The 24,121-nt window shown below is 34.3% G+C and overlaps 1 protein-coding gene and 1 long non-coding RNA gene across 4 annotated transcripts in view; one reads left to right on the top strand and one right to left on the bottom strand.

Annotated features, from left to right (window-relative positions):
* Nucleotides 1-22,624, bottom strand: part of Lon (lon protease homolog, mitochondrial) — a 33,328-nt gene extending 10,704 nt beyond the window's left edge. Inside the window, exons 1-7 of one of the 3 annotated variants that reach the window (XM_085946033.1) lie at nucleotides 22,052-22,624; nucleotides 19,392-19,650; nucleotides 16,072-16,315; nucleotides 14,394-14,523; nucleotides 4,266-4,406; nucleotides 1,766-1,929; nucleotides 1,404-1,633 (exon numbers count right to left, since the gene is read on the bottom strand). In XM_085946033.1, coding sequence (XP_085802159.1) covers nucleotides 1,404-1,633; nucleotides 1,766-1,929; nucleotides 4,266-4,406; nucleotides 14,394-14,523; nucleotides 16,072-16,315; nucleotides 19,392-19,650; nucleotides 22,052-22,474 — 1,591 coding nt within the window. In that variant the 5' untranslated portion in view covers nucleotides 22,475-22,624. Of the gene's footprint in view, nucleotides 1-1,403; nucleotides 1,634-1,765; nucleotides 1,930-4,265; nucleotides 4,407-14,393; nucleotides 14,524-16,071; nucleotides 16,376-19,391; nucleotides 19,651-22,051 lie in introns of all 3 variants that reach the window. The other 2 variants (XM_085946032.1, XM_085946031.1) reach the window with 2 other exon arrangements.
* LOC147072680 (uncharacterized) lies at nucleotides 5,172-6,916 on the top strand. The gene is made up of 3 exons (XR_015070552.1): nucleotides 5,172-5,304; nucleotides 5,697-5,888; nucleotides 6,311-6,916. It is a non-coding gene; the product is annotated as an uncharacterized LOC147072680 (long non-coding RNA).
* Nucleotides 22,625-24,121: the final 1,497 nt, after the last annotated feature.

Genomic DNA, 24,121 nt, shown 5'->3' on the forward strand with positions numbered 1-24,121 from the left:
AGATGTCTACAAGAGATTGTTTGGAATAACAAAATCAATGTTGCCCATGTCGAATTATAACATATTTTTAATGAGTGAACCTTGAGATATTAAATCATCATAAGATATAACATATTACATTGCAGCAAATATTGATTGCAAGAGTTGTGATGTCTTCAAAATTATGAGTCAATTACAAAGTCCAATAAAAATGTCTGCAAATATTTTTTAGTGACAATTAAATTAAATGTACGTGCACATTGAGAAACAATATTTTTAAAAAGTGCAATAACGTCAGATATAGAGATTGCAATACCGAATGAATATATCAATACCGGTGTTTCGGTATTTCTTAATGAATACCGGTATTCGTCAAAACATATTAGAGAAAAAAAAGAAGTATGTACCTATCAATAAATACAACTAGCATAATCTATTTAAAACATTATTTTATAGCAACCTAAAGTACCTAACTAGATTTATTATGTTGACCTTTATAAAATATGTATAAATCATAATATTTTAGAACTGCTAATTTTTTAAATAAAATAAGTCTGGGTACAGGAAAATCTCTATCAAATTCAACATTTTTTGGATGTACTATCAATGTTGGATCAATAGTAAAGTTATAGAATAATTGGAGATATTTGCCACGAATGTTTTCTTTTACAAAATATGTCAATTCATCGTGACAATTCTATAAGTATATTTGAGGGATTTTGTTTTAATGTTATTTAACTTTTGTTGGTTTCAGTCAATATATTTGCGTTTTGGCAGCGTAAAACTTATACAATAAATTTAATATACAATATAGTATAACTAATGAAAAATAACATTTAATTCATTTTCGAAAAACATAAACGTGTATGCCTTCTTAATACCGAAAATACCGGTATTTTGGATTTTAGAAACCGGTATTTCGGTATTTAATAATTGAATACCGGTATTGCAATCCCTAGTCAAATATAAACATAAATTTTTAGATGAGTAAACAAAACTATGCAATGTTTACTCAGACGGGACTATTTAATTTATGTTTATTGATAAAATTTATCAATAATGAAATTTCATCCGCCTGGTAAGTCGAGGGTCTCAGGTTCAAATCCTAAGTCATGCAAAATTTGCATGTTGTTTTCCATGCGTGTTTGGACCTAGAGCAAGAGACGTAATCGGTTGAGCAAGACTATCCATCTCTCGTAAAAAAAAATTATACAGATCGTCTTCCTAAGATCCAGACCGGATTGTAATGCCAATTTTAAAGTTGTTTTATTAGGTCACATGAAAACATTGATTATTCAACCTTTTTTGCAGCTTTTTTCGCGAGCTTTTTAATATTTCCAAGAAACTCTGATTGGGAATCACTTACCAGCTAATGTCACCAAAGAGACATGAAAAACATAGAGTTGATAGGACAATAAACTCACCAATACTGGTTTTCCCGATTCCCGGTGGTCCGTGGAAGCACAAAATCTTTCCTTGCGTGGACCCCTTCAACTGAGACACGGCAATAAACTCGAGGATTCTTTTCTTAATATCATCCATCCCGTAATGATCCTGGTCCAGCACACCACTAGCAGTATCGATTTCAAGATTCTCTTCCGACGTCACACCCCATGGCAACGATGTCAGCCAGTCGAGATAATTTCTCGTTACGCTAAAAAAATAATTTTATGTTAGTACAAACTGTTTGGATAACTTTGATGTGCCGGTTTAACATTGACTCACGCGTCTGCCTGAGGTGGAGTATTAGCAAATGATTTATCAACTATATACAAAAAGTACTTACTTAAATTCTGAACTGTGGCTCTCCAAGAAGTTTAGTTTGTTCAATTCCTCTTCTATGACGACATTAACTGCCTCCGGGACAGTCTTGTCTTTGATGCGTTCCCGGAATTTATCTCCCACGGCATCCTTATCATCTTTCTCTATGCCTAATTCTTTTTTGATGGCCTAAAAAACAATGAAAACACATTATTTATTTAATTATTTTTATTCAAAACTGATACTGAAACTATTTAAGATTGACACACTAATACATTATTTGAAAAAACCTCAGAAACATACCTCATAGATAATCGTAGAGTTACTGTCAAAAGTTGGTAAGTCTCAAAATCATGTTATGCAATACGAATTGCAATTTGAAAGTTTGACATGCCATATAAAATCAGGCATAATTCCAATTTTTTTATGCTTTATGTGCATGTTATACGAGGGTGGGTCAATAAGTCCTTAGAAAAGCCGACAGGTGGCGCGACTAGTACTGTAAGCGGTTTGTTTTCATGCAGCGGCACTACCGATTCAGTATGCTGCGAAGTTTCAATCAGATTGGTCGGGTTGTTGTGTGTTTCTCGTACATTTAAAAAAAAAATTTGCTTGTGGAAAATGGAAAAATGGAGAAAATTGAGTTTAGAGCTGTTATTAAACATTTTAATATAAAAGGGTTAACAGCAAAGGAAATAAAAAATGAGTTGGATTTAGTTCACGGCATATCTGCTCCTTCACTTGCAACTATTTATAACTGGTTAAATGAATTTAAACGTGGTCGTACATCAACAAAGGATGAACCACGCTCAGGACGTCCTGTAGAGGTGACTACACCAGAAATGATCAATAAAATCCACGATATGGTGTTAAGTGACCGAAGATTAAAGTTGAGTGAGATAATTGAGGTTACAGGGATCTCAAAAGGTAGCGTCATTTCTATTTTACATGACAAATTGGGCATGAAAAATATTTCTGCAAGATGGGTGCCGCGTTTGCTCACAGTCGACAATAAACGCAATAGGGTGGTGGCCTCTAAAGCCCTGTTGTCGCTCATGCAACGCAATCCGGATGAATTTTTTCGTCGCTTTGTGACTGTAGATGAAACATGGATACACCACTATACTCCCGAGACGAAAGAACAGTCAAAGCAGTGGATTGCGAAGACAAACCATGTCCAAAGAAGGCGAAAACCGTAAAATCAGCTGGTAAGGTTATGGCTACTGTATTTTGGGATGCACGTGAAATTATTTTCGTTGACTATTTGGAAAAAGGAAAAACAATAACAGGGGATTATTATGCATCTTTATTGGACCAGCTAAAAAACGAAATTGAAGAAAAACGGCCTCATTTAAACAGGAAAAAAATCCTCTTTCATCAGGACAATGCCCGTGTTCACACATGTTTACGATCAATGGCTAAAATTGAAGAATTGAAGTTCGAATTGGTCGACCACCCACTGTATTCGCCAGATTTAGCCCCCAGTGACTTTTTCCTTTTCCCAAACTTAAAAAAATGGCTAAGTGGACAACGTTTTTTTTCAAATGAAGAAGTCATCGATCGGACAAATGCTTATTTTGAGGACCTTCCGAAAACTTATTTTTCTGACGGTTTAAAAAAAATTGAGAAACGTCTAACCAAGTGTATTGAGCTCCAAGGAGATTATGTTGAGAAATAAAAAAAAAATACAAAAATAAAAACTGTTTTAATGCTTTTTTCTAAGGAATTATTGACCCACCCTCGTATATTGGATAAGCTTGAATTTTTTTCTAGAATACACATCCATATATAAACACATAATCCGTTGTTAACTCTAAATACCTAAATTATTGACTTGAATATTTATTGAATTTTGGCAGCAACCGAATGGAAATAAATGTTCTTAAAAAAAACTAAAAGTTCAAGCAATCCTAATCTCATCTATGAATCAAAGTTAGTACATACAATTACTTTATTTTTTATATCTTTATTTATTAATTTATTTGTTTAACTTCCACGTTAAGAAATTTCCTATAAATAATTATTGTAACGATTATATTTATTCAATAACGTCTATTTGGCATTTGGATTATCCGGCCATAATGTAATGTTAAATCGAAAAATAAAAGAAATATGAAAGTATGCAATAGCGACTACTAGGGATATCTAGCGGCAAAATGCGAAAATTTATCGTTTATTTGACAGTTAAGCGCCCATAGACATCAAAAAGTGACCATAGAGGAAAATATTTTTGTTTTTATATAAGGAATACTTGTTTCAAATAGACCTGCATTTACAAACACTGTTATTTGAATGGAGCATTATGGAACACGAAGCGATTTCTGTATACAGTTTCGCACGCAGCTCCATGAACGCTTGACTAGTTAGTAAATGGTTGTAAACGGAAACAGCGTAAGGTTAGAGGGTAATAAACGATTCGGTTTGACCTATTTCGATGGACGGGGTATAATTCTTTAAATATAAAAACGAGAAAAGCACAGTTATTCCAACCCCCGCGTGGCTTGAAAACTAAAAAATCTCATTACCTTTAGCTGCTCTTGTAAAATATATTTCCTATGTTGTTGTTTGACTTTTTCTTCGACCTCTCGGCCAATCTTTTCTTGCAACTTTGATAATTCCAATTCTTTTTTAAGAAGGGACAGGGACAACATCAGTCTCTTTGGAATCTGAAAACAAAAATAGTGAACGCTCAATACATTGCGTAAAAAAAAGGCCATTAACCAATGCGAATGAACTACTACAGGGCGTAATACAAACTTTATGTATTACAACACTTCATAGTGATTAACTGAAAATTTTTATTATGGTTGAATGTCGTAATTTCTTGTCTTCATTCAAGTACAGTACTCTCTCAGTAATCCGTCACCCCAAAAACCAGACAAGTGTCCAATTAGTGAAAGCAGCGGATTATAGAGCATTCATACAAAATATGGTAAATATTGAAAAAGGTATTTCGTAAAAATAGTTTTTTTTGAGAAATTCGTACTAGCAAATTACAGTTTTATTTATAATCTAAATCAAGATATTTATAAACTAAGTTTATTAACTAAATATTAAGGGCACACATGCTTACCTAGAGTTTCTGTTTTTTCATTTAAAGTTGAACTATGACATTGAATACTAGGTATGATTTTTAAAGTGAAAGTGATATTATGTTACATCTCTTTTACGCATGCTAATATGATTAAAAAGTTATTCTTTCTCTTTCTGTCACATTCGAATTTGATTACCGAAGTTTAAACATTTACTATGCGTATTAGCTGACGTGCTTCGTCGTTTACAAATTATAACATAAATTTAAAAAATATAAGTATTTATAATATTAAATATATTTTATAATGTACACAGATTTTTTTAACAACTATATTATATATACTTTTATTTATTTGTCGCATATTTAAAATGTTCTTGCTATATTAAAATCTTTTTTTTAGCCGGCCAAATAAATCCGTATTTTTGGCCATAGACTAATATAAAAATCTCTCTCCTGTCAAATATTATGTTTGCAAATTGCAAGGTACCTAAAACAATTGTGTTTTATATCAGGAATAAGAAACACTATCTGTAAGTACAATATTATGTTATTTATTACTATCGTAGTATTCTGTGTGTTTTGCATATATTATTCAAGTGTTTATTTATTGTTTTCTTAGTCTATACATACTTTCAATGTTTCATAATTCCGACGTAATACAATCCTTTTTTTGAGGTTAGTTACATTCATTCCAGAATTATATAAAACCTGTGATTTCATATATATTTGTTTGATATAATCTAAGGCGTTCTAGTTGTTATTAAACATGTTACCTACCTGATTACTTTATTTTAGTTAATCAATCTTTTTTGATGCTTTGTATTATCACTAATCCGTTTTAATTACCACTCTTCAAACAGTCGCCAACTATAAAAGATTAAAAATCCCACTATTAACAGTTCCTATGTTATGTTTTTTGCAGATGGAGAAAATGTCTACCGAGATCTTTGCTTGTCGACGGTTTCATATGAATAAGATGGAATGAAATAAATCTTTTAATTAATAATGAAATAAATCCGACTTTCGGCATACGTTTCGAACATGGCGTGATTTATGACGTCGACCATAAAGCATATACACCCATTTTATAGATTTAATAGTACAATTACACAAGGTAAATATAAAGTGACTAATGTTTAAAAAATAAAACAATTTTATAAAAACATTTTTGCACTAAATTTATTATTATCGATAATGATATAAAAGTTGCTATTTTGATTCGTAATATAAAATATAATATAATTGTGCATATCAGTTACTTGTATCATATTAGGTATGTCATTTGGTAGAGCTTACTCTCCAAGTCTTGTCTTTTTCAGCCTCAATATCACTTTGATATTAGAAAAATTGTCTTTCCAACACCAATGAAAGGTGCATGTATCTATACACACACATTTCAAAGGCTTTAAGTTTTCTAGATGCTGTATATTAATTACTTCTTCTCTTCGGCTATATCCGCATCTTAGTTGCAGCATATGGATACAATGCGGCGCCTCCAAGAATCTCTGTCACTCTAGTTTTTTTGCATCGTTCCAGGTCATACTAGCAGCCCGTAACTCCGCCAGATATGCTATATAGATAGTATTTAGCGGCCATCCAGGATACCGGAATCCGGTTGGCTTGAAGAACAGGCAAACCAGATTGGGATTCTCTTCAGGCACTCGCAGCACGTGGCCGGGCCAGGTACAAAGTTGCGTATTCACTCTCAGCGTGATGGGAGGCTATTTGGTGCGTTCTTTTATCTCCCGTTACTTCTAAAATTACCGCACACCCAGTATCCGTCGTAAACATCTGTTCTCGAAGCTCAGTATACGGTTGCTCGGAGCCTTTGTAAGGTGCCATGACATAAAAACTAGTAAGATATTTAAAATAGCTGCTAGAATGAATACATTGTTGAAAGGAAATGAAAACTGATAATATGATATATCAATTAATTTGTCCATCTGAAGTTGTAGATATCAGTTAATAATTATGTGTTATACCAGTAATTAAATGCTGACTTCAAATGAAAATTGACAATTAAATATTGAAATAATATATTACCAGTTTTGATTTTTTTAAGTACTATACTATATCCATGGTTCATATTACAATGTCATAGTAAAACTTAGAAGAATAAAATATGTCGTAAGACGAAATCAATCTTGGGGTTTTAATATAAGTTAAATAAATAGTACACAGCTAATTTGTTATTACTTTGAATACATGCCATGTCTTTACATCAATAAAAAACAGAAAAACAATTTAATAATGTATAAATATTTATATAAGACTTAACAACGGCTGACATCTAGTTAGACACGATGACCTCCATTTAATTTCCTCTTATTTTAAAATTCACCAAGATATATCCTAATAAGTAGGTAAGTATATTACATTTGTACATATAATAAGTAAATCAAGTACTTAACATAAATAATTATACTGTAAAATTAAATTACAATTGAAGCAGTATATATGGACCCCACAGAGTAATTAACAATATAATAATTTATATAATTATATCGGGTATATACTATATTGACACATTTTAATGAAGTCTATTTTTCTTGGTACCTACGTTCAATGATAAATGTTGTTTTATATTGTAACATAAACAATGGTAAAATGCATTGATCTTTCTGATTTTTAAACTGTGATATCTATTTTATATATCTATTGATTTCTATGTGTATTATTGATACATTATTTATTTCAAATACAATAATTTCAAAACTAACAGTAAATAATATATAGAAAGCGTCATGTTGTTTAGTTGGAAAATCTACTAGGAAATTCCATCCAATCCAAATCCAATTTTTACCAGGTGGGTACTTGTAGGTCAGTTATTTTTGGAATAAAATGAATCCCTTAAAAAATATGAAATAAGAATAGAATGATAAATATTTGTGAAAATTTACCAAATCAACATGTTTAACGTGAATATTTTCACACTAAAATGATAAATATTGTTAAGAAAATATACACAAACAGTTCATTCAGAAGTTATGACGTTTAAAAGATCCCGCGAGTTAACTCGTGCGTGGCACTGATCAGTTATGAGGTGATATCAGTTATAATCATTTATGAGGAATGGTTATAAGCCATTGGCACAACCAATTTGGTTTTTGACCTTGAGAACAAAATGTACTTTTTACACGGAACCAAACCCCACGGCTGCAGAGACGAATGCTTATACAAAATATGGCACAGTGGAATCGCCAGCAAAATCTGTAGGTATCATTATTTAGATGTAAGTATACATATTATTTTGAATTTCATAAAATTACACTCGTTCTAGGTGTCTCGTAACAGTAAACTATATTAGTAAATTAGATATATCTTGATGAACTATAAAATAGTGATGTAATATAGACTTGTTGAAAATATATTAAGCATAATAAAATTTAAAATAAAAATTTAGAAATTCAGCCTTTCTGGTTCTCTAATATTCATAGATCTACTGGTTCTGGGATCTACTATTTCTGGCAGTAGACAATTCATATAAAAGTGATATATCTTTTTTTCAATCTTTTCAATCCAAAATGTCTCGTTTTTTTTGATTAATTCTATTTTAACAGGAAAATTATGTCCCGTCCAAACTCCAAATAAACAGACATCTTTCTTAGTAATATGAAGCTGCCCCTGAATCTGGAAGTACCAATCGTGATTTTTATCTATTACCATATTCCTGTCTTTATCTACTTTCCAAAATTTTATTTTTTTCTGTACAATAGCTTCATCTGCACTTATTCCAGCAGCTGAGAAAGGACATTTTATTTCAATAATTGTATCATCATCGCTGATGCCATCTGGCATTGCACCGATAAAATCATACACATCATCGATAAACAATCCACATCTCTCAATCTTAATTCGTTCTTGTACACTAAGCTGTTGTAAAGCTATTGATTCATTTTCTTTACCATATTTTACCACTTTCACGTTGGCTAATGATTGGCTATATAATAAACGTTTTACCAAAGGCCCAAATTTTGTATTTTCTCGCCGCTTACACACCTTTCCAAAAACAGAGGCAGTAAGAAGGTTTCGTCGCCTTTCTAGCCATTCTGCACATTCAGATTGTAATACAGTGCGTCTTTCTATATCCCTCCTCTCATAGTTTGTCAGTTTGAGTTTTTTCAAAAAAGTTTCTTTTAACAATTGATATTGATTTTTGTCCATATCAGGTTTTTGGCAACTCTCTCCATAATCTGGATTAGATAAAGGAACAGAATGTATTGGTTTTCGCCAAGGTTTTCCTATTTTTTTTTTATTTTTTTTCAACCTTCTTGATTCTAAGCGATTTATGAAGGCTTTTGGGCTATTTTTATAAACTTGTTTTTGAATTGTGCAATGTAACTTATTTGTATTAAATGCGATTACCGCCGCTGCACATCGTCCCATGTACGATTGTCTTTGAGAGTAGTTAATTCTCTTGCCGCCTACAAATTTTGCAATCATGTTATTAAAAGATTCTGAAATATTAGTAGAAAAATTATAAATTAAACTTTTTGAATTTAGCACCAAACGAGAATTATATATCATTAATTGAGAAAATAGACTGCATTCTTTTAATGCTGGTACATAATTTACATCAAGCATGTCCTCTGTATTTGGTTCATTTGTACAAAAATATGGTAGACAAGAAGTATGGTCTCCAAAAACATGGTGCGGTCCATTAATTAAATCTTTTTTCAAAGCGATAACCTTTTCTTCGAAAGTACTATCTTGTAGTTTTCTATACTTGATTGCACCTATGACGGCTTTCCGCAGACGTCTTTTTCTTGACGCAATGATTTTTCTTACATTCAAGGGATATCTTGTGTCTTTGGTTAATGCCTCTATTTTGCCACAATAATTTCTAATTAAATGGTTTTTACATTCAACTTTCTCGACAGTTACATTCGGATATGGGTGACAATCAAGAATTTTTTTGTATGTGCTGGAATCTCCATCAGCAATCAATTTTGAATAAATCAATCCATGTGTATTAATAGATTCTTTAAAGCCTTCTAATATTGCTGTAGATTCCATTCCAGCTGACGGACCGGTGTAATTTAAAAAGCATTTATGTTGTTGAGCAGGGATATTTTTATTTTTAGCTTTGGCGCACAAATCGCAATATTTATTTTTCACTGACATGTACAAAATCTTTCCGGTTCTTTGACCAATGATCGTGGCAGCGCCAGATGCTGCGGAATAATTGCATCTGTATGAACGTTTCGACCAACAGCCGTCTGCAACAACTGATATCATGGGAATACCAGAAGAATCGACGTCACCATTTTCGATTGCAAGTTGTCGCTCTTCTTTCGCAGCGTTTTCCATACTCTTATTTTTGGTTTCTTCAAACCACTCGTACACCTTCTGTTGACTCTTTCTGTATGTTCTTGCTGTAATCGATGGTACGTCAATTGCTGAACACATTTCTTCCAGATTTGAAAATCCACTGCCGATACTGATTATACTGGATACAAATGCGTCACACAGATTCATTTTGTTTTTGTTCATTTCAGTGGTATATAATTTTAATTTTTTACCACAAAGTTTACATTGGATAAAAAATGTACTACTAAAGTTATACCGATTTTCCCCAAAAATTTCTAAATGTGATAAATTACAATTAAATGGAGAATCATGGTGGCTAATTAATTGAAGTTGTTGGAAAAAATATGAAAAGTCTATAATTCTACGGCCTTCTACACGGAATTTAGGGCTTGAATCTTCAATTTCATTTTCTATAATAAATTCTTCGTGTTCGTGTTCAAATGTGGGATGAAATTCTGGTTCAGGTAGTATGCTTTGAGGATTTCCATGCTCAGGCATAGTCTTCGGCAATATATCAATACTATAATACATTCAAAAATATTAGTTTAGTAGATAGTTAACAGAAAACAAAATGTATAGCTGCTATTAATTATTGTACCAGATTATAATTTTTGTCACAGACACACTAATTTCGAATAAGACATGGCACAAACATAATATAAGTACAAATGATCATTATACTTAATTGTGTGTATTAATAAGTAATACGCAAAACTTCCTTTTGCAAGCTAAATAAATATTGTGAACCAAAATTTTCTGTGAAATGTGGTTTTTTCAACTATGTATAATTATGTCAAATTATAAAATAATAATTTCAAACCTTTGTGTTTTTAATGTATTAATATTTCCATCTTTTCTCCTACGTCTTTTTTTGGAACTTCCAGCCATCGGATAGTGAGTTCGTGGCATTTTTTGTAAGTACAATCGATATAAATAATTGTGATAATATTGTTAGGTACCTATGTCAAAAACCGAGGATGAAAATTTCGCATTCCCGCTGAAATAAATGACGTTCATAGTATTGCCAGGCTAAACTTTCGAAATTAAAGTTAATTTAAAAGAAAAAAATATTTCATTGGAAAATATTATGTAAGTACAGGCATCCATTATTATGTTATTATTTGATGAAAGTATTCTTTAAAATCATCTGTATTATTATAATCTCGCAAATTCATAATTTAGTAAAAGTTAAATTTTCTGTAATATAAATATCAGTAGGTACCTAACCTAGGTAGATTCATAATTTGGCTAAGTAAAAAATATAGATATTTTTACTTCGCGATGAGTTTGGGGTGTTCTAAATTATGTAAGTATGTTTAATAACAAATGTGAAATTCGTAAAACCTCATGTGTATTATTTATTAAATAAAAATAGTAAAACTAATAGTAGATACAAATGGTGAAAAACTTCATTCACTTATTTACTAAAATATCAATCCAATAATATTTTAGTAGATATGGCAATACTGGACGACCCGATATATTTCACTGAAATAAAATAAAATCTATCACAATTTATAAAATACATACCTACTACAATCATAATTATTTTGAATGTAGAGGGAGATGGTTGTAGAAAGGGACAGAAAACTAACTGCTATGTTGCAATATTAGGCAAAATAGATTGCAACAGTGTTAAAAATTAGAATGTATGATTTAGTATGACATTACGTAGAATTTACGCAAACACAAATTTCTTCAGATTTTTTTTGCTTTCCGATCCTTCTGTCAAAATGATTTTACGTTTGCTATAATACGCTTGAATATCCGTTTATTTAACCTATTTTTGTGCTCAATTTGTAGCATTTAGTGTTACAAACAAATTTGTGTACAATACTAGTGTGTTGGCGTATTTTTTTGGACATATAAAGTGAAAATAATACGAGCTATAAATACTAGACATCATGCACCAGTTCGTAGGCGATTCTAATGGAAGATTAGCTTGTCGAAAATTTCACGGAAATTGTCGTTTAAAATATTTCACTATTTAGTATTATAAATTTATAATTAACAAGATGTTTCATCATTTATTCAATGATTAATGATAACCCTTTTGATACGTAGCTTTAGATTATTTGGAATGTCTATAATTATAGCATATTTTAATAACAAAATGTCTAGTCGATTCCGTTAGATTTAGAGGGAACAGAAACTGCAAATATTATAATTATACTGAATATATTTTACTACATTATGTTTGATAACATTAAAGCTATCTATAATAAACGTTTTGACATAATATTTAGTGGAAAAAACGGTTATCAACACAGTCTATTAATGTCACAAAAATATGGCTTCGTTATCAATTATTACATTTCAAGGTTCCAAAGAATATTATTTTACGTCATAAAAATACTTTATGCAGTTATCAAATGTTTAACATAAATATTTGCCGATGAATAAGCTTCATAATTATATAAATAGTTTTTCTATAAATCTTACGTAAGATTCAGGCTTAACCTCCGAAAATACCAGAAAATAGCTGACATGGAACACCTTCCCCCTTAAACAGTAAATCACTTGACACAACTGTTGTGTCACAACAAGTTGTTCAGTGAAGCAGATATTCTTGAATGGCTTAGGATTCCTGGCTTTCCTATGACCAAAAGCTTCAGTTTGTGTGTCCCCATTGCATTGGAGCAGGGCATAATTGCGATGCGGTCCTTGGGCACTTTCCTCCCTGGTACATTACTTTCTTCGCGATGAACGTACGTTTTACGAAGGAGAAGTTTTCAAAATAAACCTGTCTCATTTCCGTTGTATACTTGTACGCGGCGGACTACTGAATTTGATAATCGAATACCAACGAATTATAGAGCTTGATTTTGTGCTTTCAACTAGTAAAAATACTGGCGGATTAATGAGAGTGTACTGTATTGAGAATTTTTATCATGCAGATTCAAGGTGGAGGGATTTTTTAACGCTTACTTCAATTTTTCAGTCTAATTTAATTCTTAAAATTATGACTTTCTCATTTCTCAAGAATTGAGTCAAAATTTCTAAAAAAAAAGAATTCTCCAAAACATCAACTTATTATTTCTGGGGAATTCTCGAGAACCTTTAATTATGATTGAATTAATAACTTTAAAACAATATATCGCACCCTCGCAACTAAGCCGCCACAAGTCCAAATTTACGTGTTTTGAGTTAATTACTGCGTTTCATTGTCTATCGTTCATAGTATATGTACCGAAAATTTCATATCTCTAAGTCATCAAATTCAAGTCAAAACTTCATTCAATATCTAAACATATTTCAAAAACACAGTACAAAAATGCGAAAGGTAAAAACTTCAAAGCTGATTTTCTATGTTTGACGTTTTTTGGATTGTGGCAGTTTAGTTGCGATGGTGCGATATGTACTATAATATGTTGTGTTAGCAGAATTTTTTTGTAAATGAAAAACAAAATGGCAGTCTATTGTTGATATCTTCTTTAGGTTACTTGCATTTACTGTTTTTTGCTATTTTATATGATTGTTCATCCAAATAATAGTGATAGCCTCGCTATACTAATGTATGACGCTTTTCTATCAGTGCACCCTTAACAAATAAATTCCCAAGCACAAACTGTGCAATACATAATGACTTTCAACTAATTTAATCATCTCTTCTAGTACGCAGGAAAAAAATTACGCATGGTAAACTTGAGTGTACACTGCGAAGCCACGGGATGCACGCATGACCTGGGTTGATGCAAGAAGACTAGTAACCGAAGGAGATTCTTCGAGGTGCCGTGTTGTGCACATAATTAATGTTCTAACTAAGGAGCGAATATGGTTAAAGAAAAATGTGAATGTGATTATTGTCACAGTTTCTATCGACAACATAATATTGCATCACTTTCTCTTACTCCGCACCCTTCCGACTATGTCTTGTTTTCTGTCAAAACTATCGAAACTCACCCTAATGTGGTATGTTTATATTCTCAGTACTTTCTTTTAGTTTCATTTTTATTATATCGTCACTGTTCTGGCAGAAGACACTAATTCGAAAAAATTACATATTGAGTTAGTTATACCAAAATGTTCATTATTTCAAACTTTACCATCTGGAAACCTTCTTAATAAATAAGCAGTCTTTATTTTAAAGTCATCCTTTTTACGATTACTTAATAAACTCACGTGATAGACCATTTCAATCATTTTAACAACTTCAAAGTCAAATTACTCAAAACTAGTATTCTCCAGTTAGTGTGTTCTGCAAGAACAGAGACGATATAAAACCTCCATTTGCATAAGAGATAATTTCTTTTTCCCATCTCTAGTTAACAGCATAAAACTGGTCATAAAGTGATTAGATTTAACTCACATTAATTTCTTCTAAAACGGCTTGCAAATCTGGCGCATCGGCTCCTGTGAGTGCGGCTCCCAGGTCGCTTAAGTAAACCGGATTATCAACCACGCGTTGACCTTGGTGAAGCATTTGCTGAAGACTTTCCCTGAAGACAAAATACACATTAGTATTATTTGTTATATTATTATCTTAAGCGTAGGGTGTTCAACAAATGTTCTACCAATGTGTGCTACCCATGCTTACGTATGGCTGCGAGACGTGGACCCTCAACACGAGAGATGTCCAAAGGCTAAGAGTCGCGAAAGGACCGTAAAAGAAATGAATGGGTTAGAAAGCAGACAGGATTACGCGATGTAATAGACATTGTCAAACAGCTCAAATGGAGATGGGCATGGCACATTGCTCGCCGAAAGGACGGCCGATGGACAAATGCCGCCATCCAGTGGTACCCAAGGGGCACGAAACGGCCACAGGGTCGCGCTAAAAGCCGCTGGATTGACGAACTGGTAAAGTTCGGCAGAAATACATGGCAGCGAATGACACAGGACCGAGAGAGTTGGAAAAAGCTTGGGGAGGCCTTCATCCAGCAGTGGATTGACCCCAGCTGATGATGATGATTATATTATTTATGTAGAAGACAATTTTTAAAATTAATATTATCAAATCTCATTATAATATATATCTAATAAACGGTTATCTTATAATATTTGAATATTAAAGATATCATATCGTGAAGACGAATACGCACTCCACTGATCGAGCATCATGTACATGTAATGCTCAAATTATTCCGATCTGGCCTGATCGTCTGCGTCATAAATATATCTCTTTTTCTTGTCACCAAATCTTCGAGGGTTGATAGATACAATCCGATTGTTATCTGATGTACGACAATCTACCAGACAATACAATATACAATCGTAAAAGTCTCAAGCAGTAGATAACCGATTTACATAATTTGAAAACAACTCAGAGAGTTATTGTAAGTTATATAAGCACGAGAAGTGAGAATTGTAAAAACACTAAGAAATCGGCGATGACAGGAAGTCGCAGTAGTCGGATATAGAAGACTTCTTAGTGATGTACCTGTCATGCCTGCAATGCGTGCTAGAGGCATGTTTAAATAATGTATCGACTCTTCTTTTAGACGCGACTCTTTTTCTTCTTAGCAATAAACCAAAAGTTTACTCCTGATCGTTTTTGTTATATTTTCATAATAAAAAGCTTCAAATTACGTAAATTGATAGATCCGTACACCACGGGAGCGTAGAATTAAATGATAAATTATGTGCGTTCCTCGTTTAAAAACGGAAGTGCGATTAGCGGCATTAGAAGGGATTTTTTTTAATTATTAATAACCATGTTCTTGCTTTTTCGTACAAGGTGGTTGTTAGTAATTTTGAACAATCACAAACACCCAGGCTTTTAGAAAAACACATAAATATCGTGTCCTCACCGGGATCGAACCCAGAACTCTCGGGTGGAAGGCCAGTACCTTACACACTGCACTACGAGAGCCGCCTAGAGGGGATTATTAGTTCACAGTTATATCACATGGACAAGAAGTTCTTGTTATACTATAGTTATCTTCGTCGCAATTAGATAGGACACACATAGCTTAGTCAGCTTAATGGTTAAGTTAGGTTAGGTTGAATAAAAAAAATAGTTTAATAACTGATTTACATTTACATACCTGTATAATGGATTCAAGCTGATGATATCCCTTATGGTCTTGATGACCTCTTGCGTGAGTGCCTTCACCTCTTCGGTCTGCCTGAACTTGTCATGGATAACATTCTCAACTTCCACCATGAGGACTGGCTTGACAGCGGCTGCCCCGTCCACGACGGGCTCGTCTGCCACCTTTTTCATTTCGAGTTTGGCGTTTTGAGATGTCTGTTTCAGATTACGGTGCTTTCGTCTCCGTCTGTCGGCGTCTGTCTCTTCAACATTAACGTTCAACTCGGTTTTAAATGGAGGAAACTTCAGTTTCATGACTGAACGTGGTCGCGCGGCCGTGCCAAACAATAAAGAAAATTGAACGGTGAAATAATTTTGCTTATAAATTTTGTCAATGTTAACAAACAATATGTAAGATCAAGTCTCGCACATAAAAACTCAATGGAACGGCAACTTGTCAATTTTAAAAATTAAATTAAGTAAATGTTGCATTGATTTTCTCTGTGCGTACCGCCTTAAAAACAAACAATATAATAATGTTCAGTTAGTAAAGCGGAGTGTACTGCTACTAGGAACATTTAGTGATGTAATTACGAAACATGCAATTAAATACAGAAAATTTTACAATCAAAAATGTTTTAAATCATATATTTAAACCAGGCATGTCGAAGCTCAAGTAGGCTGTGATCTACTTTTCAGCAATAAACGGGCAGTGATCTAGCAATCTGCGTAATTTCACGGTTATGTTGTACCACTATAATTGTCCTTCACCATCACAAAGAAATATTGGTCTTCTTTTGAACACTCATTATACTCATCGTCAAACTATTCTTCTGATGTGTAAAGAAAGAGCCTACTGCATGACGGTAAGGGGAACTACACCTCAGTTTAAAGAGCGGAAATTTACATCTTTTCTTTCTCTCACTCCTGCCATAGACCATGAGTGATGCAATACGAATCAAGTAATACGACAATGTCACGCGGGCTATCTCAGCGTCAATTTGAAAACAACTTTCACACAGGTGGTTAAGGAAATTAAAATAGGAATGGTTAATACTCCCTCTTCAAAATCACAATGAAATCATATTATATTACAACTGAATGTTTATACGGAAGTCAATACCACCCGACCGAGGCATACCTGTTACCCCCACGGTGAAGCTATGCGACCTAGAATACGCCGATGACGCTGTCCTATTCGACAACTCAATCGAGGGCATTCAAGAGACAATCGACAGGTTGCATAACAACTCCTCTCGCGTTGGTTTGAAAATCAACACGAAGAAAACCAATGTCTTGTGTAATAGCACCTGTCATGATCCAGATTTCCCTCTGATTAGCGACGGACAAAACACATCGAGAGCGTCGACAGCTTCAAGTACCTGGGGGTACACATCACGGGAGATGGCATTTTGCAGAAAGAGCTCGCTATCCGAATGGGAATGGCTGGAGCAACATTCAACTCGATGCGGAATGTCTGGGACTCACGATTGTACTCGGTCAAAACCAAATGCCGCCTATTCGACGCTTGCATTCTGACGGTGCTGCTTTACGGTAGCGAATCATGGCACCTTACGAAGGCTCAGAGCAACCGTATACTGAGCTTCGAAAAAAGATGTTTGCAACGAATACTAGGTGTGCGGTGGTATGACTTTAGGAGCAACGGGGAGATAAGAAAACGCACCAAGCAGCCTCTCATCACGCTGAAAGTGAAGAGGCGACGTTGGACCTGGCTCGGCCACGTGCTGCGGATGCCAAAAGAGAACTTCAACCTGGCTTGCCTGTTCTTCAAGCCGACCGGATTCCAGCGTCCTGGAAGGCCGCTAAATACAATCTACAGAGTGTATACGGCGGAGCTACGGGATGCTGGTTTGACCTGGAACGAAGCAAGAAGACTGGCGAGCGACAGGGATTCTTGGAGACGCCGCGTGGTGTCCATATGCTCCAGTTAAGGGGCGGATATGGCAAAAGAAGAAGAAGAAGAATGTACACACTTTTTACATTTTTCACGAGTCAATTCTTATGGTGAGATCGACCAAAATCCATCCCATGGAGATATATCCATACGTGGCGTAAAGCATTATTGTTGAATGGTTTCAGCCTATTATATACTTATTTTTATTATTGAAATGTAGTTTATAAGTTTTATCAAAGGTGTAAAAAGATTGTTTTACAATAATTTATAATTTTAATGTAAATTCTGTTGGTATGTGTGTTTTGTTAGAATGGCGGGCACAAAAATGGGTATCTATAAGGAGCGAGCTCCGAAAAGAATCTTCAAGACTGTTAAAGAAGATGGTATTTGAAGGTCAAGGTATAATGAGGAGCAAACTTGCTGCACTGGAGTTACCAGCAAGGCAGGATATGTACGCATCCCCTGACGCAAATAAAAGACTTGGAACCTAAGATGGCTGGACTTTGCTACGGAGATTTAAGAATACTCAACCAAAGCAACTTTTTAAATTGAATTTAAATTCAAATTACATTGAGTGCTCTCAGTTAATAGTATTAAAATGAATTTAATTGCTTGTTTTGTAATTCTGGCACTAGACGCCACTAGAAGTATGACACTCTGTTAACTCATTTAATGCTAGCGCCGCGACTGGCGCGTTTGGAGCAGTTGGCCATTAGATGTAATTAACGTGTTATTTAAATGTAGTAATTAAAAGGTCAACAGTGATTGTGTTAAGGATTAAATTTTACAATATAGGTAGTCCTTGACTTTCGTACGTTCTAATTTTGTACAATTGGCTATTTTGTACATTTCTTAAAATTTTGATTTTTGTCAATAATGAAAAAACTGTACACTTCCATGCAGTCGCTCTTCTCCGCTCCCTATCTTGACAAGTTTATAAAGAAAACACTGGAGTGCTAATATGCCTCATTAACTTTATTATACCTAAAACCAATTATGAACAAAAGTCGAGAACCATCTGTATAATATACAGATATTTACAGATAAGTAATAACATGTCATACATAATTTTGAAAAACACTTCTGAGAAAATATATTATAACCAATAGAAAAAATCTTTTTTGAAAAAAGTAAGACACCCGGCAGACAAGCTACTATTGGCAATCGGTTTTTGTTTATTAAATCAAAGAAGGTACCTACTACTTCAATTACTAACCGACGTCACGGATTTCTCCAATATTTTATGATGTAACTTACTATTTCTTTTATTCAACAAATAATTCACAAGATTTAAGAATGTAAGTGTATTCTAATTTTTCTATTGGTTATAATATATTTTCTCAGAAGTGTTTTTCAAAATTATGTAAGTTCAATAATTACAATGGTACATTCTTAAATCTTGTCAGTTTGATAGTCACCTGGTGGTGGTTCTTCAACAACGTCCATCAACTGCCCGATAATTTTGACCCTCCTGTGCGCCATGACAACGAGCCTTAACTTATCTCCCATGTCTTGCATTTCGTGAATCTGCGCAAACGTCCCGATGTCATAAATCTCGTTGAGGCTGTGTACAACATCTTTTTCGTTTTCTTCACTTTTCTTCAAAAATATACCAGCATATGGCTGGTTCAGGTTTACTTTACGCCTTAGCAAGTCTATTAGTACAGGATTTGTGACCTGTAATTTATAAAGGACACGTAATAATATAATTAATCGTCACTGTTCTGGCAGAAGACACTAATTCGAAAAAATGACATATTGAGTTAGTTATACCAAAATGTTCCTTATTTCAAACTTTACTGTCTGGAAACCTTCTTAATAAATAAACAGTCTTTATTTTAAAGTCATCCTTTTTACGATTACTTAATAAACTCACATGATAGACCATTTCAAACATTTTAACAACTTCAAAGTTAAATTACTCAAAACTAGTATTCTCCAGTTAGTGTGTTCTGCCAGAACAAAGACGTAATGTAAAAAAATATATAATTTTATTATTGTAAAAAAAATAGTGTAAATTATACGTAACATTGAATAAAAACATTAAAGTGTAGAGTTCTTGATTGTTACATTTAAAAACGAGAATTTCAGATTGTTTCATGTTTTTTTTTCGACAATATGGAGTACCTACTAAGCGGGGTACTCATTAGCGAGCCGTAACTGTGACCGTTGCAGATACAGTAACCAGTATGGACGCCAAATAATTAGCTCGCGAGCAGGTTGATGTGCGCTCGCAGCGATCGATCCTTTGTCGGTGTTTGCCGCGAATCAAAGGGATGCTCGCAGTCGCTCGTGGACGTTGAATGTGATACCCGTTGCTCGCCGCGAACAGTGAAAATACTTCGATAGTGTTGCTGTACATCTTTAATAATAATAGAGTGCTATGGGAACCAAAAGACAAAGACATAAATTACTCTGACATTATTCAGCTCAGAACGAACACTGGGGATATGGCGGCTCGCCATCGGTTACATAGAAATCATTGACATCGTGTCCACATCAAGAGTTGGCTACAGTATCTGCAACGGTTACGGCTCGCTAATAAGTACCCGGCTTTATATTAACCCAAAATAAAGTTATCGTCCAACAGCTTTTAAATGGTCAGTTTTGTTGTCCGATCAGTCTCCATTTCAGTTGAGCTGCAGTGAGTGCAAGTGTTGAAAAATAATGATACGTAATAAATACCCCGTTTACACGTGCATGGATTTACTGCTGACAGTACGTATTATCGCAGCCATAACAAAAAATGTATGTGTAAACATTATTGTGCAAATTGCAATATTGCATATATGAATCAAAAAAGTTCAAAAGCTTCTGAATTTTTCACGTGAAAATAAAATTGGACCGTGCAATATCTGCACTTGCACAGTAGAACGATAGTAGCGAACCTGCCGATAAAAAAACGAACTGCATCGCGCAGAGACCCATTTTGAGGTTAACCGATTTTCACGACCTGTCAAATAGTACCATACAATGATAACATCGCGTCTCGCTTACTCTTGAAGAATGAGATTGGCGAGACGGTCAGCACTTTTACGTGTAGACAGTTATTATCGCGATAGTTTAAAATGCACATTATTGGTGCAAGTAAATCCATGTACATGTACAAGCACTATAATCGCAAAAACGGAAATTGCTGTAGGTACATCATTTTGACTCTTAATAATTGCTTGACACAATGCTACTTGTTTTCTATTAATAAATTTATATCATGCTCTTCTATGATCTATATCTTCTCTTCACATTTTTTATTCTGTTGATCAATAGCTGCTGGAAAATATTATAAATAACAGTTTCGATCTCCTCTTCGCAATTCGAAGAACTACTCGAGATGGCACTTTCCATAAAGCCTCGATGACATTAACCTACTTTACAAGCTGCTTGTTGGCGAATTTACGATCTGCTTGTAAACTCGCCCAATGTCTCATCGAACAAGCTAACAAGCAGATTGTAAACAATCTACCGAGAAAAGTTGACAGCCACTCAACTTTACACGCTACACGCTGGCGTGTGGGCCTACTGCGTCTGCGCAGTACAGCGATAGTAGCGACCTCCCGGTAAAAAAACGAACTACTCAATACGTCCTGTCAAAATAGTGCCAAAAATGACGGTTTCAACTCGCTAGCTTGTTGGCTTCTGAGCGAGTGGAAAGTTTTGTGTGTCATCATTACAATCGCACTAGCAGACTCGCCCGCTTTTAAATTCGCCAACGAGCATCTTGTAAAGTAGCTCAATGTCATTGAAGCTCAACTGAATTTATAAATATCAGATTTAAAATGTACTGCAGAATGACAAAACCATAGACTAAACTTGTCAGCATGACATCGTGTGACATTATGGTTATTTGTTGACCCCATAATAGTATTTGGATTACTAAAATGTAGTAACAATATACCTATAACACAAATAATAAAAAAGGTAAAAATAGTTTGATAATAATTCACAACTATTGCATCACACTTCATAACAGATAAAATACAAAAATACGTCACAAACTATCCAAATGCTTTTGAAGCCACATTTTGAATAAAGAAAACTTTTTAAATAGTTTCCTACATGGACAATAAGAAATACCAACCTCAATTAGCTTAATAAATCGTGGAAAAACGGGGTTTCTATTAATGGCAATAACAGGTAATTGGGGCCAGACTTCAGGTACTGCGACTGTGGCTGGTAATTGAGCATTCGTGGACGGAGGATCTTTTACAATCGTCGGTTCGGGGCCATCAGAATCTGACTCTTCTTTTTTTGTACTATAACTTCTTACCCCTAAAAAGTATCTACAATTCGTTGAGCTATCCTCTGCGCGCCTGTTCAGCAAATTCACGTTTAGTCTTCGTACTGTGAAGCCGTTATTTACATTCTTAAATAATTGGGGTACATTTTTGCTTTTAGTCAAACTTTTCTGTAGATTTGTAGACGTTTCGTAAAAGCCAGAGGTCGTAGAAACTTTTCGCGTTATGCTGTTGATGACGCGTAGTGAGTTTCTGACGTTATGCATTTTGTGCGAGATCTATATTTATTTTTTATGAAGATACATCCAAATAATTTTGTGTAATGAATCAATAAAGCGTTTAACCTATTCGCCGAATAATCGAGAACAACAACTGACAAATGAGGACTGTCAGATTTTGATAACCTAAAAATCTCCAATGGTGTTACAATATAAATAATAAAATTGTTAAGTATTTATTACTCTGAAAATCAGTCAGATCTACGTGATAGTAAGTCCGCGACTTTGTGGGCGCGAGTCCAATCTCAATGACGCAATTTCAGAAACAAGCAGTGTTAATACAAAATATTTTTTATAAAATGTCAATCCATTAAAATCAGTACACCAGTTGAATATAATATGGATGGCACCTCCTATATTGTTTTATTTTTTGTAGATATTGTAGAATGATCGTAGATGCTTACTAACCACTTTACTTACATACCTAGTGAATTATGTGGAGGTATATTATGACACTAAACTTACGAGTTCATAAAATTCAACTCAATACCAAAATTGAAGTAGCATTCACCGTCCAACCCAAAGAGATTGGACTCCTATCTCTTTGGTCCAACCTCTTTGAGTAGGTAATTTCAATAAGGTGGTTACCTAGGTAGGTACAGTTTAGTACCTAGATACTTTTTTATTATTAAAATAAAACACAATAATATTATTATAATACTAGTTCAACTTTTAATATTTAGTCAGGACAGGTTTCTTACGCTTCAAAAGAACACTGTCAATTACTTTATTTATATAACTCAATAGCGGCCTGCACACACACAATCTTGTCTGCGTGAAAGCCTCGTATGCGCGATGTCGCACGGGAATGATCGTGTGTCTAAAGTCGCGTAGCGAACAGCGGAAAGAGTGGGGTTGGTCGCGTACGTCAAGTCGTTTTTCAATACATTTTACCATGTTTAATCTTTCACGTGTGCCGTACGTCAAATCGCTTTACTACGTTCGTCACAAATGAACGTTCGCAATTTCTCTCGCCAATTTATTACGAACCTTATAGACATGTATAAAATATTCGAATGTTTGTGGAGAATCAAATCGGCGGCATATGAAAATAAAAATTTACGCGATGTGGCGTATGCGAAAATAATTATTTTCTTCAAAGAGAGGGGATTTCCTGAGGCTAATAGAGACTTTGTAGTAAAAAAAATTAAAGCCTTAGCGATAACGCCCATCAAACGGAGCGGATTGCGGCGATCGCGGCGCAGTCGGCACAAGAAGCGTAAATACATAACCATAATCACACACCTCTTGCCGCGCATTACCTCTCAACTATGTAAAAAGCGGCGCCGATCACATTTCGCCTCGTGTTTCTTTGCAAAGCAATACGATTTATAAATTTATTGGTCGGCTCTAAATTCATTTTCACAGTGATGCCTTGTGCTAGCGTAGTAACTTAATATTTGCAATAAGCGATGTAAGCACACGGTGTAGAATAAATTATAATATGCGGAATAAGCGCGCGCCTGTACGACAACACTCCCGACAGCCGAGTAAATTAGAGACCGTCGCGCCACTTTCGCTGGTCACATCCAATGTATTTTCGTTTTATTGTCGTGCTACGACGTCAATGGACGCCGCGCTCAACTCTGTGTGCGTTGAAATATAAGGCGCGCGAGGCGTTATGTTCGTCATACG

Source organism: Rhyacophila brunnea, unplaced genomic scaffold (genome assembly GCF_057557595.1).
Source record: "Rhyacophila brunnea isolate RB1 unplaced genomic scaffold, BYU_Rbru_1.0 scaffold_19, whole genome shotgun sequence".
NCBI classification, from domain to species: Eukaryota; Metazoa; Arthropoda; class Insecta; order Trichoptera; family Rhyacophilidae; genus Rhyacophila; species Rhyacophila brunnea.